Here is a 20,298-nt window from a genome sequence, read left to right on the forward strand (position 1 = left end):
TTTGTAGCACCAGCAGCAATGTCAGTTTGTTCCACATTCTGGAAATAAACAAGCACATTTGTCGCTCCTACCTTCACGTAGTCCACAGTGGCGTCCAGGCTGGCGGCAGGCTCCCTGGGGAACACAGACAAAGACAACGTCCTGTTCAGTGAACACATTTCACTATTAGGCCCACACTGCTGGGTGTCGATCTTCGGTTCCTTCCAGCAGTTCCTATTACAAAAAAAGCGCTGAGCTGGTTGTGTGAAAGCCCAGGTGGGTCCCTGACTGGTGCTGATGCTGATTCAGACACTCCTCAGCTCTGTCAGGAGGTGACGATGTGGTTCAGTGGAGGTGTGGCACTTTTTAAAAGAAGTTCAAAGAGATGTCAAACAGGTATCCATGTTAGCCACATGTGAGAGCCTGAAGCTGCAGCTGCACTGTAAAGCTGGTACACAAAGCTAACTGTCCCGAGTGTCCTGAGATTCTCTGAAAGAAAAAATATTCGAGTGAAACCAAACCCCACACTGAACTGCTTTAGATCTGAGTCTCTCACTCTTTCTTTCTTTCTTTCTCTCACTCAGTGGTAAACATGTTCACTCACTGCCTGTCTGACTTGGCCTCCCTCCCCCTCATTCCCTCCTCCCCCCCTCTCTCTCTCCTCCCCCACAGTCATACACATCGCAGCCACTCGTCTATCCTTCTGAGTCCACTGACAAATTCACAGAGAGGTTACAGGACACATATGCAGACAGCACCAGCAACTTTTTATTATTTCTTTCTTGGATTCCTTCATTCCTTCAAAACTGTTTAAAACCACACTGAGCTGTTTTGCATTTGTCACTTTCTGTATGTGTCTTCTTGAATCTCTCTCACTCTAGTTTCATTAGATTTTCTCTGAAACAGTTGTTTAAAAGGTCAGAATACACAGAAAACAGTTACAGGCATTGCATTTTGGCATTTTGTTTGTTTTGACCAGCAGTATGAAGTCTTCACATCGTGTTCCCTACAGCACGTCACACTCATGTAGCCCATTACTTCCACTGCTCTCCATCTCTTCCATGATTATCAGTTCTTGAGTGTGTTAATGTAGCTCAGAGCCTCTCTCTACAGGAGGCTTACAGTCAGGGGCTCGCTGAAAGAGGTAATTAGCTCAAATCCCAGAATATGTTAGCAAGGTTGGTAGTTTAAATCCCTTAAGCCTACACTGGTGTTCCCACGGGAATATTAGCACGGTGCATTACTTACCAAACTAAATATGTTTAGCTCTAAGCCCTCTCAGTTTAATATGGTCCTGAATAATGAGTAGGATTTGGTTATGTAACTAAACAGAAGCCTCCATTCACAACAATGTATGGTCATTATTCATAGAAGGTGGACTGCTCAGGCCTCTCCATCAACCCTCAGGATCGACCGCAGTTCTCGCTTTGCTCAGCCTAGAAAGCTCAGTATATGGCAAGCAAGCCTGTTTCAGGTCTACAGATCCCTAATCCAGCATATCCTGACATCCCCCCACAGTGCATCAGCACAAACCTCCACTGAGTTGAGTCACAGCAGACGGCACATCAGTTATTGGCTCAACAAGAGTGTCTGATGACGAGCTGCAAACATGCTGATCAACGAGGCTGAGTATTTTCACTTTATTGTTGTATAGTGTTGACTTCTGTAAAAGTTTAATAGAAAATTGGTGTTTATTAGACCAACACAATATGCAAGAATGTAGTTTTTCCTTCTAAAGAGAGGAGGTGCTAGAGTGCTACCATGCAGAGGTGTTCACTTGTCCAGTTGGGGTGAGAAATCTACTTGCCAATTGCACAGCAAAGACTAAACTGTCATGTTTGCTTACCCACGATACATAGCTGGGCATTCGACCACATAACTGAACTGAAAATGCTCGCTTCTGCTTCACCGTCTTTACCCGCCGCCGTTTTCATGCCCGATTGCAGCTCTTAGCAGAGATGAGAAAAAGCGACGTGTCTTTCATTAATCTGAGCTAGATTACCTAAGTCAAGGTGACATTTTCCTTGTCCGGGCAAGTGCGGGGGGGGGGTTTGGGTTATGGTTAGGGCTGGCTGACTGGACCTCTGACTGGCCCTGAGCCTTCACCACTGCAACCACCTGTCCTGCCTCTCTAGTTTTAGGTGGGAGCGATGAGAATCACCACATACCGGACAACACCCATGTGAACCCTCCAGGAGGTGAATGTGCTACTGCTGAGGGAAATTCCCTGTTCTAGTCAGGGAGGTCAAAGGTCGGGCTCACAAACAGAGCGGGAGGCTGGCAGGTGAATGTCTCTCCAGCCTGCATCTTGGCGTTTTGTTTCTTTGTTTGTTTTACATCTTAATACTGATAATGTTTATGCATCTGACTACAGTACTGAAAGAGCTGAAACAAACTATAGTTAGAGTGAGAGGGCCTGGCATTCCAGACTACACAAGCTGACCACAGCTAACTTGGCCTTTCGTTGCCCGTACTGCTGAAACAGCATCAGACACGGGATTTTTTTCTGCTTTTCTACAACCACGAAACTAACCCGCAACACAGACAAGAGACGAGGCAGTGAAGACAGAAAGAGTGAAAGCAAGTGAGAGGGAAAAAAATAACATCAGCAAGGGAGGGCAGAAGCAGGCAACACTCGCCACAGTCTTTTTCTGGCTACTGTTGCTCTTTGTGCTTCACCACACAATACTCAGCACGACCACAACTGACTTGAGCGAGGGACTGAACCATATGTGTGTGTGTGTGTGTGTGTGTGTGTGTGTGTGTGTGTGTGTGGGACAGAGTAAAAGAGTGACAGACAGACGGTGGGAGCAATGGACAGAGTTCACCGGCAGCATGCAGGGACTGCATGCAGCCTGCAGAGGTCAGTGTGTTGTCATCATCACAGACCAAAGTGCATCAACGTCTGTGATTTTGGAAAGCTACTGTCTTTGTTGTTGCTGAAAGGTGTAAAAAAAAAAAAAAGCAAAATCAGATTTTTGTTTCTGGAGTCATATCTCCACTTCTCCCATCTCAAATCCACAATAAACACACATTTTTCTGCATACTGTAGGATTTTGAGTACGTAGGGAAAAGAAAGTGACATCATAAATACTCAAACACTCAAATAAATCACGAAAAAGCAAACAGAAATGAAGAAGACGTCTTTGTAAAACTACAGTGAGTATGTGGTTTGAAATGAGGACAAAGCACAGGTGTGAGTAGTAATCAGCAATTTGGGGCACATCAAGTGAATTGTTTAGCAGCCTGGTTTCCAGTCGTGGACCAATCTGGTACAGATAACAGGCACTTCAAACTGCTGGTTTCCAATGCGAGATTAAGAATTATCAACAGATAAATGGGTCATTCAGAAGGGTAATTTATACTGATGAAAGGAAAAGTTCCATGTGCTGACAGTCTGTCGCTGTCTTTTCTCCTCTCCCTCGCACCGTTCCTTTCTTTCTGCTTTCTCCCTCTTCCTCCCACTCCTCCTCTCCTGGTGGTCTGCTGAGCTGCCCACAGAGGTCAGCAGAAAGACAAACTGACCAATTGGAAGCTAGTGCAACATAAGGTCAGGGGTCACAGGTCAGCTGGCAGCATGAGCGATGGAAAGTCAAGACCGACCAGCCTCTGGTTACATTCCTTTATCTTTTTATAGAAAACTCAACTGTGAACTAAGAGGAGGACTATCAGCGGGATGGGAGGAAAAGCTGGGAAATCTTTATCAATATCAGAGAAGCCTGACGTGTAAAATCTGGAAGTTTCTTGCTTGATTATTTCACAATGTACAGACAATCTGCTGGCATTTATTTAAAAACAAACAAACAAAGGTGCTTGAAATTTCAGATATTTCAGATCAGTTTAAGCATGCTTAATTTTTGTCTTAGCACAAGTTTTCATTCACATCTGCTGGCACTCACATGTCAGAGCCTCCTTTGTAGCTGTGAAGCTTTAGCAGATAACACTGAATTAAAACCAAGTGCTGCTCTTTGAGCTTCAGACAGCTTGAGGTGAGCCCAACATTAGCTGATTATACAGAACAAAACCAACCTGCCAGATATTACTCAGCTACAGAAAGATGCATTTTCACGTCTTTTTCGGCTCACTGAGCTCATTTACAGATCAACAGGAACAGAAACTGAGATTTTTAAACACGTCACCGTATTTTGTTGGTTAAGAAGTGAGAAGTGAAGGACACAGTGCTCACATCATGGCATCAACGTCATGAAAAATGAACCAAAACCGCAGTGAGAGTGAGACGCTGTGTGTTATTTAGCCACCTGCACTGGCCCAAACCGGACCTGGACAAAGTGTCCGGCTGTATGCCAGCAGTGTATGAAATGTATCCAGCACTGAGGCAGAAAAGATGGAGAGACAAGACAAAGAGCTCACAGTAATCTGTGATCTGTCCTGCCACACCCTGACCTACAAAGGTAACCCAACTGCTGGGGGCTACACACACACACACACACACACACAACGCTGACTGCATCAGATACAGTGTGTTGTAACTCTACACTAGAGATATAAAGGTGGGAGGACATGATGAGGGATGAGGTGTGTGTGTGTGTGTGTGTGTGTGCGTGTGTGTTCCCTCTGAAGTCGAGTTAACTGCCTCGCCCCCTCAGGGCTCTTTACAGACTCGCTTTTCTCCATCCAACTCCAAACTCTCTGTTTGAGTTCTGTGAAGAGGAACAGTGTGAGCATGGAAAGTTTTTTATTCAGAGTATAGCAAATGTCAGGAGACTGAAAAGCCTCAAAATAACACGAGGACTGACAAGGAACGCCTTTTAAGAAATACTAGACCAGAAATCTCTCTTTTGGGTGTTTTCTGATGATGATGTTTGTGAGGTCCTTGGCTGGAATCAAACCAGCACTGAAGTTATGTGTCTAAATCCCATTTTAATGCTTTTTTTTCTGCTATTTGCTGTGACTCTCGGTCGTTATTGGAATCTGTAAACACAAAGTGATCTAAGAGCCACCTTTCAAGCTTACTGAGTCTCAAAGGACACATTTCTGATAGAAGATTCCTTTAATTATGTCACACTTTTGCTATGTTCATCGTCTATGAACTGTCTGTGAAGTCAGAATGAATGAAATGTGAGCCTGTGTGACCTTACAGTAGCATGTGAGTTTGTGCATGTGTTTACCTGTAACCATGACAGTCATCAGTGATATTTTGGACCAGTGGAGAGCCCGTGGGTTGATGGACGTGTCCGGGAATCAGTGACGTGTTCCCGCAAAGGATCTGCTGTGTGTGATTGGCTCTGGGGTCCCAGGTGTAGTTTCCACAGGTGAGGTTGGTCCCTCCCCTCTTGCGTCGAGGCAGAGTTCCGTGAATGGAGATTGGCTGGTATGCGGCAGCGGGCTTCTCTGATAGGCTGCTGCCCTGCCCTGGAGGGACACTGAAGGACGAAGGAGGGAAGGAGGAGGACAGAAAAATTAGAAAGGAATTAAGCTGAACTGAATTAAAACACCCAAAACATTTGCGAAGACTTAACTTAGAAAAAAAATCCCCTTCCAGATGGGGCTTTATCTTCTAAAACCCTTTTTTGTCCTTTATGATTCCAGATGAGAACTTTGTAGGTAATTAAGACTTTCCCCTCCACACTTTGACAGCCCAACATTTATACTCTGTGTCGACTTGTTCCAACACTTTGACAAAACCTTTTGATGCTGCACACTGCACACAGACTAAAATATCAAGATGTTTATGTCAAATTAAAAACTATGATGTCTCATGTATCATCTTAACGATTTTCTCCTCTAACTTTCATGTAACATAACTTTCATGTTTTGTATTTTTGGAAAGTCTGAGGTTTGAACACGATTTGGCCACACAACATGTAGTTGTGTTAATACTTGAGACACCTTCCTCCTTAGGAACTGTGCAGTTTTGTGTTCACCTTTTTACCAATTTAATACATTTTACTAGTATTTGGTCTTTGTGCTAAGCTAGGCTTGTTGTTATTTCAGGCCCAGAATTTTGCCGGCATTTTTTGAAGGATCAGTTTTTACTGTGCTGTGAACCCCTGCTGGTGACCAAGCTCACCCAGGTCTGGAGCTGAGGAGGTCCATGGAGGTGGCGAGGGAGGCCTGCAGCCTCCTGGAGGAGCAGGTGCTGCTGCTGGGCACACCGAGTGGGTTGGAGGCGACTCCGGGGTGTGTGCCGCCTCCTCCCAGGGTGTGGTGTGTGTGGATTGACCTGGGAAGACTGGCAAAACGCCCTTCCGCCATCATCCTCAACTCTGGAGAGAAACACACAAAGGAACACAAGTTTAGACAGAGAGGACCTGAATCCTATCCAAGAGCTTTCCAGATACATTACTGTACGTATGGATTTTCCATATTGCCATTAATGTGATAAGAGTATCTGATCAATGTCACGGGGTGGGGTGTGTGTGTGTCCAGGTGTGTTGTAACCTGACATGCTCACAGTAACGAGGAGGACACAGTTATCTAACCCTGGTTACACAAGACCGGAGGGTGAGGTGTGAGACAGTCATACGATCTGAAACACACACTGACGTTCACATACTGACTGAGATGAAATATTATGATACATAATATTACACACGCAAGGAGAGAACAGGTACCACCACAAGTACGCTCACCTGGCTGACACGCTCGCATACTCTTTCACATCATCAAACACACACAACATGTAGTTACATAACATCAAACCAGCAGTTTCAGCAAAGTAAGATTTTCCTTTTAAACTAAACATAACAGTTGAGAGCGGACTTTGTTTTTCAGCTAAAGAAATCATTTTTAAACCTAATACTGATTTGAGCTGATCACAGAGTGTAGCCCCTGATGAGGAAATGTTAACCTGAATGGATGGTTAATAATAATTGTAAATTAATTATATTATAATAATTAAAAACTACACACTAATTTCTTTGTTTTTGAGATACTAAAATGAAAACAGTCTTGCACACAATCTTGCTGTGCTATTCAGAAAACTTTTGATGTGGTTGGATCAAATATTAAACATGCGTATTGCATGTATTTTTATCAACACACTGTGAACGTCAAACGATTTGCTAATGCTTAAAATTCCTCATATTCCTGCAAGGCACTGAAAACTGGCTTCTACTCCAGGATTTCAAAAAGCTTAAGAAAAAGGAGCTTTTTTCTTTGCTGGTGGGGCAGATGTCGTCCAGCGACAGACCAACAGGTAGCTATAAACACACAGAGATGGACGGGACAGATAGGCTGGCAGTGATGGAAGCCTCTTGACAAATTCCCCCGCCGTGTGATGATGACTGGACATGCAAGCTATATTCTGCTCTGAATCACTCACCATGCAGCACTTAGTCATACTGCACAGACTAAAATATCATCAAATGACAGACATGCTGACAGACTAAATGGTAACCCTCTGGATACAAGATTTCCCTCCTCTTCCAATCCCATTGCTCATCTGAGCGGAACGGCTACGCTGCTGTTTGTTATTGTGTCTCTGTGTTTGGACAAATCGATAGTGATCAGTAAAAGTAGACTGCACAGGAAACTGTGGGGTTTGGCCAGACCCAGTTGGCCCTGATGGCGAGGCTCTCTCTCTGACCCAAGGCAATCAACACAGCTGCTGGTGAACATTTGATTTCAAAGGCAGAAAATATAAGTCAAAGCTGTGAATCTGTTTCACTTTGTTCTTATTGGTTGGAGGTTAAAATGTCATTGAAGATAAAGCAGTTATTTCCTTAGCTGATGAAGTTCAATAACAATATATTTAAAGAAATACTCATTCTGAGAAAGATGCTTCTTTGCTGTCTTGCTGGGAGTTGGATGAGAAAGGCTGTTTATCCTAGCTTAGCACAAAGACAGGGATAGGAAGGGATAGGAAAGGGATAACCTCCACCAAAAGAAGAACAATACGCCTTTCATCAGTTCTGAAACGATCCTCTTTACTTACACATAATCTTGTTAGTTAGCAAGCCAGATGCCAATAATACAAGAATAAGAAGAAATTTGTTCAGATTTGTGACAGTGCGATGCTAATGCATCTGACCCAGCTGTAAAATGTACATACACTTTGTGCACAAAAAGGACCACTTTGCATTTGTTAAAAGTCACCTTTCATGGAGCCAACTTATTTGTTTGCACTTCTGTGGCTGAGTTAAACTCAGCTAAATGGGTCATGAAGCCTGCTCTGCACTCTGCAGGGATGAAACGGATATTCATCTTATCATCTGACTCCCAGTAAGGAAGAAAACAAGCACATTTCCAAATATGTTGGGAGTTTTTCCTCACAGAAAAATATATAGTGTGTGCTGGTGTGGTGTGAGTGTACTGTCTGTGAGGCGCTACTTCCTGGGTTAGTGACTCAATGTGGAGACACTCTGTGCTATGAATAACATGGACACAATTGCTACTTTACAAGGGAACTCAGCACGTATTTCATAACTGGATAACAGAATATCATATTACAAGATGCGCAGAACACAATCGCATAAGTCAGACGATGCGTGTTGACACTCTGTGTGCACGAGGTGGGGTTGGGATTTAATTGCATTTTGACTGAATACAGGAAACTGGGAACTGAATATAAAATGTGGACTAAACTCGGCTTTAGCAGGGGGTCACTGAGTCACCAGCTTGTGGTGATGAATGTCAATAAAAATGCTAATATAGGCTCAGGGTGAGGAACAGCTGGCCAGTTCAAGACTTTTCAGCATGGCAAGTAAAGTTTATACACACACACACACACACACACACACTGTAAAAGTCCTGCTAAGGCACGCTGGGTCAGAGTGCGGATTCCTCTGAGGGGCAGAACGACTACAGGAGGGGAACCTATTATAAGACCCTCTGGGTGGGTCAGCTGTGTGTGTGTGTGTGTGTGTGTTTGTGCGTAATTGCGTGTGGCCCTGACCATCTGCCAGACACACACCCTCCCTGCAGAGGAGAAAGGACTGACTCTCACTGAGTGAAAACACAGACACACAGCACTCACGCACACCGACACTTTGTCAATCAATCTTACAAATAAATTATTCATGCTAAGAGCCATAAGAAGCCATTTCAGCGTGGAGTGAAGGTGTGAAAAACCTCCTTCTCCTTTAACCTCTCCTTTTCCCATCATCCCCATCTACTCCTTCCAAACTATTTATTTCACTTTTCTCTTATTTAAATCTCTCCTCTCTCCTTTTGATTCCACCCCTCCTCATCCATCTTTCCCTTCCTCTCTCAATCACTCTCCACACACACACACACACACACACAGGCATCCCCTCCCTCCTTCTGTCTGTCCATCATGATGTCAGCTCTTCTTTTGCCTCCTCACTTTGTCACCTTCTTTCTCTCCTTTGTCCTTCCACCTCTTGTAATAATAGACTTTTCTCTTTTTTCCCCTACTCCTCCTCCATCCTCTCTTGTCTACAGCTGTTCAGCCACTGGCTACATCACCCTGTATCACTCACACACACACACACACACACACAGAAAACATTCATCCACTGTTCAGTTAGTTTCTAATTGGTATAAAATCCCCCAGACAACAATTGGGGAAAAGTAAACTAAGTGACACGTGTTTTGCGCCAATTGAAAATGCAAGCGTGAAAGAGCTCTTGTTTTGAAGTTTCTGAGCCTTACATCCTGCCCGATTGGTACCGTGCATGTGCGGCTCTCAACGGAGACAATACGGAAGCGATACTCACCCCAGCAGGAGGGTACTTTACATTTTAAATGTAATAGTATCACTAAAATCCTACTAGTAACACATTGTAGTTTGCTGAAGATTACACCTCATAAAACACCCAATCGTTTCAGTCTTTTACTCTCAGTTTCTGTGTCAGCTTAATTTTCTGACAGCATTTAAGTGAACAACATTAAAATGGAAACCTGCTGTCCAATCAGAAGAGTTTTCCTTGACCATGGTGTAAAGGACAAAATATTCTCAAGTAAGGTTTGCTTTGTCACCAACACTGGTGAAGGCCTTGAGTTGGAAGTCACAGACACACACACACACACACACAGACACACACATACTTGGCCTTGGGTGGGAAACAAGTGAAGATTAACAGGAAGAGGAAATGGCAGTATAAACATTCAGACGGCAGGCAGCTCATTATAAAGGATCACTAGCAATAAAACAAACATCGCTCGCATTTCCGTTATCCCGGTTCACCATCTCTCTCATTCGTTCTATAATTCAATATTCAAGATTCAAGATTCAAGAGTCTTTATTGTCATTATGCAAGCATAACGAAATTTTGTGCAGATTCTCAGCTTCAAACCATCACAGGGTTGAAGGGCACAACATTCCTAATAAACTTTAAAGTTTAATGTATTGTGAGCCCAACAAATCTGTCTCTCTCTCTCTCTCTCTCTCTCTCTCTTTCCCTCTCTAGTTAATCACACACATCATTCAGGAGTCAGAAAGCTTTGTCTTTAATCCACTGAAGTAGTGGTTTTAAGAAGTGGGCGTATGGGGACCACCACTGGTCCTTAAGGTGTTTCAACAAGTCCCATTTAATTCGCTGGTTCCATGGCTTTCTGTGTGGTTGGGGATTTGGATTTGACTGAGGGAATCTTGAAAGTCCTGTGGTCCGCAGCATACTAAAAAAGCATCTCAATTAAAAACACGCTATTTGAAATAATATGATTCAGAAATTCAGAGGAGTTTAAACAGCAGCCGTCACATGCTGAACTACTGATCCTTTATTACACATACACACGATAGGAAGGACAACACAAACATCAACGTGCTTGGGAATGAGGGGTTTCCTCTAGCAGGCTTAAAGTGTCTTCCTGCTCTGGCACACACACACACACACACACACACACAGTACATTAGCAAAACCACCCCTGGCCAGAAGTGAACAATGGGAACAACTGTCACATGACCGTCGTTTAGAGCCAGCCTTTGTTAGTGAGAGAGCGAGTGGTGTCCTACTGTGCTCTTCAGTGCATGGGCCCACTTGTGTGTGTGCGTGTGTGTGTGTGTGTGTAATATGTGTGCAACATATTAATGAACCCATTATTAAATCCCACAGCAGTAGGTGCCATTTAATGCTTGTGAATGTGTTTCTTTCTCACACACATCACCACCTACCCTCAGCATGTGGGCCCACTTTACATGACTGCAGTGAAATGTAGAGATGGACAGTGTGAGGAAAAAATGTGTTGTCCAAGTACACCCGCTGATCTGTGAGCGAACTGTGAGCCCGTCAGTCAGCGACAAGGTATTCAGTTTATTAAGCAAAATCAACAATAGTACCATGAAAAGTGATCCATTAGAAGATGTAAGTACAGAACTCTGTCTTAAATCTGTAATTTTAAGACTCGAAATGGTGTTACAACTACATCAACTACAGCAGAACATCCAGAGGTTGTCTAGCCAGTGTAGAACTTTCCAGCCAGGTAAATTACTCAACAATAAATTCATGGCTAAAGTTATAAGTGTACCTGCTAGATCTGCATGTTATGAGTCATGACATAGATACTAACTTCTGTTTGTGTTACTCACAACACAGGGAGTCCGGTCGTGGTTAGGTGTGTCAGTCTTAACGTCTAACAACACGGCATCATGCAGATGAAAATAAATGCAACACCTCTGACTGGTTTTCCTGCTGAGAAGATCAACATCTCTCCTTTATCTGCTTGCTAAATACACAGCCAGGGCCAGCAGGCGGTTAGCTGATGACAGGACTCCACGAGGTCACCGGCTGCTGCTCGAGAAACAGTTCCAGCACATAATTCCCTGTGGAACCAGAAATTTTGGTTCTTGTACTTGTAAACAAACAGGATATAACATGTTAAATCGTGAGCTTAAAAGTGCTGGTAGGTGGATTTTATGGAGTCTCTGAACAGAGCCAGACTCCCTTATTCCCCATGTTTCCAGTCTTTACGTTTGGTTTAGGAACTGGTCTCCTGGCATTGTGTTTTTATTTACTACACAGACATGAGATTGTGTCCATCCTCCCATCAAACTTTGACGAAAAGTGAATCACCACATTTAAGCTGAAGATTCCAAGTCTTTAAGTGTCCAAAGTGAATGCACCGAAGTCTCTTTCAGATTGTTTTAAGTGTTGATGTTACAGTTGTTTCAGCTGGTGTCAAACTACTTTATTCAGTAACTGCTAGATGGTTTAATCTGCAGCTTATTCTGTGTATATGCTTGTAAATTATTTGCCTGTAGAGTGTGAAGGTAGTAATATCAGTGGCGCTGCTCAAGTATCTCCAGTATGCCCACATTATGGTCAAGCCTTGAAATTATATATTTATGCTTTTACTTTGAACCTCTGCAGTCAGTCAGTCAGTCAGTCAGTCAGTCATAAAGTGTTGACAGTTGGCTGGAATACCAACCACCTCATCTCAATGGGGCAGGTAACTCAACACCGCACGCATGCACACACACACACACACACACACACATCACTGCCACTGCAAGTACACAATCATGGCAGAGTGAAAGCTGAGCTCAGTGATTCTGACACAGACACATTTCAGCATTAATTAAAGGTCCAATCTCTTTTCAGGGTTCAGACACGACACTGACTAATGTCTGAAACAACCTGCTGCATGTATGTGTTTAGCTGTACAACAAACAACACCTCAACGCTGCACTCACGGACACACACATGCGTCTGCCCCTGTCATCATCTCCTGGGTGGCTTGCTGTTTAAAGATGTGTTGTCATGGCTGAAAGGTCAGAGTTTCAATCTGAGCAGCACTTACTCAACCCGTCAAAGTGCTTGATGGGAGCCTCACAGATTTTAAACCATAAGCTGCAGTTGATATTAATGATTGCGTCCGCATCAAGTCCTGCAATTTATCCCATCAATGCTGACTGACTGCTCACATTACATGAAAATTGACTTGTTACACTATTTAGGCAACAGCATCTCTGATAAGCAGCCAACAAAGTTAGTGAATCATTGAATGCATCTACACAGAAAAACATCTATGAAAAATCTAAACTTGAATAAGCAATCTCAAACTTCAAAAAACAACAAAAAACCAAGCAAACAGGAAAGAAAATGTTGATGAAAGATCTTATCTGTCATATTTCAAGTAATTGTTTCCTGCTGGGGTTTCTCCACAGTTAGCACCATCAATCCCAGCAACCGCAGTTACACCCAGCGCCCTGGGATGGCAACGCATTGCTCAAAAAGTCTCTGAGCAACTCTAACTCACTGCGAGCTGTAAGCAGTGCAGCCAGAAGGGATGCAGAGATGGACTGCTGAGAGACGAGGTGAAGTGAAATGTGGAGCAGCCACAGGAGGAGGAAAAAACACAATTTTCCATTTCTAACTTTAGGTTTAGATGATGAACAGAAACAAAGGGAAGATGACCATCAAGATGACTGCCTGCGACTGCATGCACACATTCCCACACACACCTACTGCACATATGAATGCACACTCACATAAACACACACAGATTTTTCATTCCTACCTGTCAGCGTGACCTCGTCTCCTTTACTCAATCTCTGCTCTTATTTGTCTTTTAGTTGTGTATATTTGCTTCTATCAAAATGATTCCATTGTGACAGTCTGTCTGAATGACTGAGTGTGCGACTAGCTGACCGGCTGGAAGACGACACACTCACACTCCTTCAGACAGGCAACAACAAGTAGCACAATCACAAGCCCTGCCCTCCTCTTTCTCTCTCAGGGGAGTGATTTGCGAGCGCACAGCCCCTCCTCCTCCTGCTCCACTGTGTTTGGGAGGAGTTTTCTTTCTTTCTTTTTTAGCCAAGTTGTCTCTCGTCCCCCACCCCCCACCACCCCACCACCACCATCACCACCACCTCCTCAAGCTCCTGCCCCCCAGCACCGAACAAAACTCTCTCTGCCCTCTTCTCCTGCACTTCTACCTCCTCCTCCTCCTCCTCCTCCTCTCTTCTGTGTTCCCTGCACAGCCTCATATTTCATGCTGGAAGTCTTTTTGTTTGCGACCTCTTGCACCAACACCACCAACTGGTCTGGTGCTTAGGGAAGATTTAGATGTGACCTAATGTTGCTATTTGCAGTGGGGATGAAACAAAGGAAACCTGATCTCAGCATGGTTGTGACATGTTTGAGCGACTGGAGTTGCACTCAAGACTCATCTTTAGGTTGATGCATTGACTCAGTGTTGACTGAAAAAGTGTCCTTATAACAGCTTTTAAATATGGAAGGAATGTCTGCAAAAAAGCTGATTAAATTTCATCTCGTGAGGCAGATGAAACAAGTAGAAGAGCTTTGCTTGTGTCATTACGTCAGGTATGAGGTCATGTTGTGTGTGTGTGTGTGTGTGTGTGTGTGTGCGCGGACTGGCCCTCAGGTCAACACTCTCTCCTGTCTTTGTCCTCCTGTTCCTCTGTATTGTCTACAGATGATAGCACTCAGACACGTGCATGTGTGTGTGTGTGCACGTGTGTGTGAGTGTGTGTGTGTGTGTGTGCGCGTGTGTGAGTGTGTTTCCTTTCAGACAATACAAGGAGCCCATCCTGCCGCTATGAAAGTCGAGATGATCAGATGGTCCATATTAAACACACGCACACACACACACGCACACACACACACACAGGTGCCACCACAAACAGCATGGAAGTCTTTTCATCTTAAGCTATTCACACTGTATTTGTTAAGATGGAGAAAGCAGCCACTAAAGCACATGAGGGTCACAAATGTCATCACGGTCATAAGAGATAAAGATTTTGCTTTTTATTTTTTATAACCTTATTTGTCATTGTTTATAGCGATAGACACTTTATAAAGTATAGTAGTAAAGTAAGGTAAAATATTTGCCAACTTCATTGGCAACAGGACAAAGTCCTGGCAGCTTGTTGTGTGTGCGTAGAATATCCCAGAGAAATCCATAACTGTATTCAAGGTAACGGTTGGTTTCATCAGGTCATAGGTCAGGCCATAACTTCCCGCAAAGAGTCAGACAATGAAGGAGGAAGTTGGCGACAGAAATGACACCTCGTCTGTCGTTGTCGTCAGACAGATTTTCACTAGCCGGCAGTGGCTGTTAGTGAGGACAGCAACTCCCACGATCCCTCACTGCTTCACCACACCACCATACGATGTCTTTTAGAAGACCTTATGAGACATTGTGTGTGTTTAAATGTTAAACTTCCATTCAGTCGTTCACGATTTCTTTCTTTCTTTCTGGTTCAGCTTTGACCTGCAACACTTGCTGCAGCTGTAAGTTGCCATTCAATCAAAAACCTGTACAGACATGCCTACTTTTGGTTTCCAAATGAGTTGTTAAGTTGCTATTACAGTCGGCTCGTTCCTGCTTTCTGCCTTACCATCACAGATTACAGCAATTAACTTGATGGGTAAAATAGCGTCATAAGCTAGAAATTGTTAAAATTATCAATAAAACTGTGAAAATGAAAGTAATGATTCTGATCAAATTTCTGTGTTTTGTGCCAGAGGTTCACATGTAAGGAGGCACAGCAGCCACAAGGGGACATGAGATTAATGTAAGGGGTTTCAAGATGTGGCAGGAAATAATAAAAAACAAAATTACATAACAACATATCGTGTTTATTTATTTATTTTTTACCCTTTCTCATATTTTCTCCTGTGAAATACAACAGAGTTTTCTTCCCACATCCTCTAATTAATACAGTGTAATATTTTGAGGAGGACAGCAGCCGCGCTTTGCATTAAGGAGTCGTGCACAAAATATGCTGGGGAGCCAGAGTTTAAGCCATATTTTTGCTCAAACTGAAGCATTTTTTTTCCTTTTCACCACATACAGCAGAGAGGATGTCACTAAGAGAAGGCAGAGTCACTGCTAAATCTGAAAGTTATATTTCTAACAAAACACAAACTACAGTCAATTAAATTCATGACCCTGAGGCGTGAGGTAACGGTGGACTAATCCTTAAATGAACGCGTTTTTGGCCAATTCACAACAACCAAAGCTGTGATGAGTGAACACAGCCTGAATGTCAAAACCAAGCACAGACATAACTCCTGCACTCCAGCAGAGGTGGAGGGACTGTAAGTTAAAGTATTCATCTGAAGCTGAATTTCATGTTTTTCTTGGTGCCATTTCACGCAGGCATGTGGAAATTCTTGGCATGTTTGTGTGTGTGAGGGTGGTATTTCCAGGAAGGTTTACAGTGAGTCAGGAGTGTAATCTGTAATCATCTTCTGAATCACCCAAACGGCCCCCAAAATGGGGGGGGGGGGACAAGCAGAACTGTAATCCTTGACTGATATGTGTCCTTGTGATGAAAGATCTTATCTAGCTGTCTGTGAAATAACAAAACAAATGTCCTCAGCCTCACTTCTAAATGATCTGTCCAAAGGATTGTAGTTCTGTCTGGACGAGACGCACTGTTCTCACAGAGGGCTGCCCGCTCGCTCTGGTTGAACTCTTCATGTATTTTTAGAGGTTTTATCCTGCGCACAGAGTTAATTGTACTGCACATTAAGTCTGCAATATCAAGTGTTTATCTTAAACTTCAAAAAAGATAACATTTAATTACCCACATTTTTTAACTGAGTGTGGAGAATATCACAGTAGAGCCAGTCACGCACTTCCTGTTAATGTGAGCGCTTAGGCCAAGCCCTGCCTCGGCACACTGGCACAACGCCTTGCTGAGTCACTCGTTTCCAAACGCTGACCACCAATCCACCTCAGGGCACCAGAGTTTCCTAAACCATTAGATAGTTTCCCCACCTACTCGAGATGACACCTGCACCTGAGATGACACCTGGAGTATTCCTAGTTTGTCATTACTTTTGGTATTAGCTAACATTTGTTTTCTTTTTCTTTCATTTTGGTTTGCGTGTCGAGTTTTGTGGTAATCCTGTAACTCTTCGCTGCGAAGATATGAACTGTACAAGGCACATTCTCTTCCCGAATTCATCCTCTCCTCCTCCTCCTCCTCCTGCGTTCTCCCTCTTCTCTCCCCCTCATTCCATCCACTCCTCACCTCCCTCTTCCCTCCCCTCTGTTCCCCTCCACTCCTTTTTTCCCTTATGGATCCGTATCTGTACACATGCTTGTGTTCCCACGTGTGTTTCTGATCAGAGAAGCGTAAATAGTTCAGTGTTTACTCCACTCCTCATTCCTCTGGTTGTGGCCTCAGGGTCTTAAAAAAAATAAATAAATAGAAAAAAGAAGCAAATTATTGGTCCATATCGGTTCAGGTGGAATGAAATGGACTGATTTCTCTGACTCATGCCATTCCGGTTTCTGTGGAACATGACAACGCTTCACAAGTTCACAGGAGCATCACTCATGATTCATGGCAGCTTCTACGTGATCTGAATCTGTAAAGGTCACAACACGCCGTGGCTTAGAGCGATTCTGAAGAAGTGTTTAAGAGTCTGAGGTAGTTCTCTTTAATAATTTAATTGCTTCAAAGCCTTTTAAAAGGTACCTTGTACAAGATTATACTCTTCACGCATTTGTGATGGATTGTATTGACTGTACTGGCTGAAGCAAAAGGGAAAGTCATGTTGTGATACGTGAATCATTTTTCTAACGCTCATAAGCATTTTGGGTGGCAGTGACAGACGATGTTCTGCTACTGGCTGCTCCACATCAAATGGATCATTTTGGAAAGCGATGACTCATGATTAATTTTGTCATTTATTATTCACGATTTGTTTTATTGGAGGACTGCCTGACTGAATCATCATGAACTAATAAAGGAAAGCTTGCAGATCCTCAGTGGTTAACTTGGCGTTAAGCCTTCAGACTTCTTTTGTCAGTTATGTTTTTGTTTGGCCGCATACATAATCAGTTGCCAGTTTATTAGGTATTGGCTAAAACTCATGTAATCTAATCCTATTTATATTAACTAGGGAATGATAAGTAAGAGAAACACCTGAATAAAGCACTACAGTCCTCTCTATAACACTTTCATGAGGGACAGATTTGTTTATGCATTCATTTTAGTGAAATGTACCTATTAAACTGGCAATTTAGTGCAGTTGCTGTCCACAGTCGCACAAGTGATGGACAGCAGTTAAGTGCTTTCCAACAGCGAGACACGTCTCACTGTATAAGAAAAACACTTCTGCACCACGTACATGAAGTAACGTTCAGAAAAATTAAGAACGATGTGCCAAAATCCAGTAAAGCCAATCGTAAGACTCCATTAAAGAGAAAAAAAACCTCCACAATGTCAATTTTATTTTCTGTGTGTATTTGTCTTTTTAAGATCTTCCCATCTTAGATAAGCTTAATTCCAGGAAACTGGATCTTCCCTGTTTTGACATATGAGAGATAACAGCTGACAGCACAGTTTGTGTTACAGACGCACACAGACAGACGGACGGACAGACAGACAGACAGACAGAGGAACATGTTTATAGTACACTCAGTATTAACTCGAGGTTATGTTGATTAGTTTATCTCCTTCATAAGACAGACTGTCCCAGTTCAGCCTGAACTGAACTACTCAGGCAGTGATGAATTGTTATCTTTATCATTATCATTATTATTATTATTAAGAACTGTTATTGATTAAGGGCAAAAGTTGACACAAATTGTGTATAAATAAATAAATATAAATAAATTGTTTACATTGACTTGAAGCTTCCTCCTCTCAGTTGTAAATCGCAGGGCACTTGGTGCTATTGATTCATGTCTCAGAACAACATCAGTTCATCACAAAAATACAACCGAGTCTTTAAGGAGTCTCAGCTTGTGAAGAATGTGGTCTGTGTCAGCCTCAGAGGTTGTTCAGAACAGACTACAGAGGGAAAAAACGTGATCTGTAACAGCTGGCACTGACCGAATACACGAGGCCGATTCAAACTGCTGGCACCACAAGCATCATGGGACATGGTCTTGTAAGTCTTACAGAGTGCGGTAGTTTTCTAACAGCTGACAAACCAGCCAGAGGAGCAGACAGGAAACAGCGTCACTAACAGGTTTCAAACATGGAATTTGAGTGCTGTGGCAGATGAATAAGTGAATAAATCTTCGCCCTCCTTCTGTAGCGATAAACACTGAACAAAAACACTGAACCCCCAGCAGCTCGCTGGCAGTTTAGTGTTTCATCAGTTCACAGCTATGAATGTGTGTAACCGTCAGTGTGAAAGCTCTATGATTGGTCCACAAACTAACCAGCTCCCCACTGACCATTCTGTCACCATGGCAACACAACAGTTCACCGGGTAAACAAACAAGCAAACAAAGCTGTATGAACACCTGCTGTGTGTCTCTCTCTCTCTCACACACAGGAACAATATGAAACTTGTGTCTGTCCATGTTTAGTATGGCATAGCATAACAGTGAGTTGTGTGTGTGTGTGGGTGTGTGTGTTCTGGTATTCACATTACTCGCTTCCTCATATACTGCAGGAAGGGACAAAACACATCTGACCCCAGGACAAAACAGCTGGTTCAGCTCAGCCAGGTGGGCCGAGTGCATGAATGGCTGGACGCAAAAATGGATGTGCAGGGCTCAACAGTTCCAGCATTTCATTCGCATTTGTCTGTAAAAACAGAAACAAGTGAACCAAAATAGCCTGTCTGTAGGGTGCGTGCAGTCCTTGCATTTTCCTCACTCTGACATGTTTAGTGTGCAGAAAAGCAGAGACAGAGAGATATATATATATTTTTTTTTTACCCCAGAGCCAGGTACTTGATTAAATTAAACCATCTACACCAGATGCGTGTGTCTGGCTTTGAAAATGCACAGCACATGATCCAAATTAGAGGTTGCAAGAGAAAAGCGCATACTGCTGTGCTGCTTTCGGATGGCTACAGCAATCTAATAAAGCGCACAGCTGTAAGAAGCACTCATTTCCATACTACAGTAACATGATTTAACCTGTGCCTGCCTGCGCTTCAGTGTTTCCCCTGTAGGCATTAATAATGGAGTGAAATTACAGAATTTCCTCCAGTCATTTTAATCAAGCAGCGGGCAACATAAATGCAGTAATGACCTGAAATCCTGTTTTCAATGTAAAATCACAAGAAAGAATACAGCTAAGGTTACAGTTAATCGTTTAAACATGAGCATCCACGGAACGTCTCAGCACTACAGCAACAACTGTAACTAACCTGAAACTTAAAATGCCTCAAATATGTGAAATATGAGCACGCACGTGTTTGTGTGTGTGTGTGTGTGTGTGTGTGTGTGTGTGTGTGTGTGTGTGTGTGTGTGTGTGTGTTTGTGTGTGTGTGTGTGTGCGTTTCCCTGATGCTGCTCATTTTTTACCCTCTAATTGTTCTAATTGGAGCATCTCTAACTCTGTCCTGCCAACGAGGGACGTACCTGGCACACACACACACACACACACACACACAGATTCTAATTCTAGCTGTGTAATCATATATCACAGCTAAAAGCCAGTAATATGATGAAATGAATGCTTGCCTGGATGCACGTGTTTTATCCCTGAAGGTGCTCTCTCTGGAA

General features: G+C 43.2%; 1 protein-coding gene across 2 annotated transcripts in view; it reads right to left on the bottom strand.

The window, feature by feature from the left end:
• The window catches only part of bcar3 (BCAR3 adaptor protein, NSP family member), a 58,626-nt gene that overhangs the window by 25,852 nt on the left and 12,476 nt on the right, over positions 1-20,298 (bottom strand). The window contains exons 1-4 of one of the 2 annotated variants that reach the window (XM_046392652.1): positions 13,363-13,526; positions 6,011-6,206; positions 5,109-5,363; positions 72-114 (exon numbers count right to left, since the gene is read on the bottom strand). In XM_046392652.1, coding sequence (XP_046248608.1) covers positions 72-114; positions 5,109-5,363; positions 6,011-6,198 — 486 coding nt within the window. In that variant the 5' untranslated portion in view covers positions 6,199-6,206; positions 13,363-13,526. Of the gene's footprint in view, positions 1-71; positions 115-5,108; positions 5,364-6,010; positions 6,207-13,362; positions 13,527-20,298 lie in introns of those variants that run through there. The other variant, XM_046392651.1, reaches the window with a different exon arrangement.

The sequence above is a fragment of the Scatophagus argus genome, chromosome 6 (genome assembly GCF_020382885.2).
Source record: "Scatophagus argus isolate fScaArg1 chromosome 6, fScaArg1.pri, whole genome shotgun sequence".
Classification (NCBI taxonomy): Eukaryota; Metazoa; Chordata; class Actinopteri; family Scatophagidae; genus Scatophagus; species Scatophagus argus.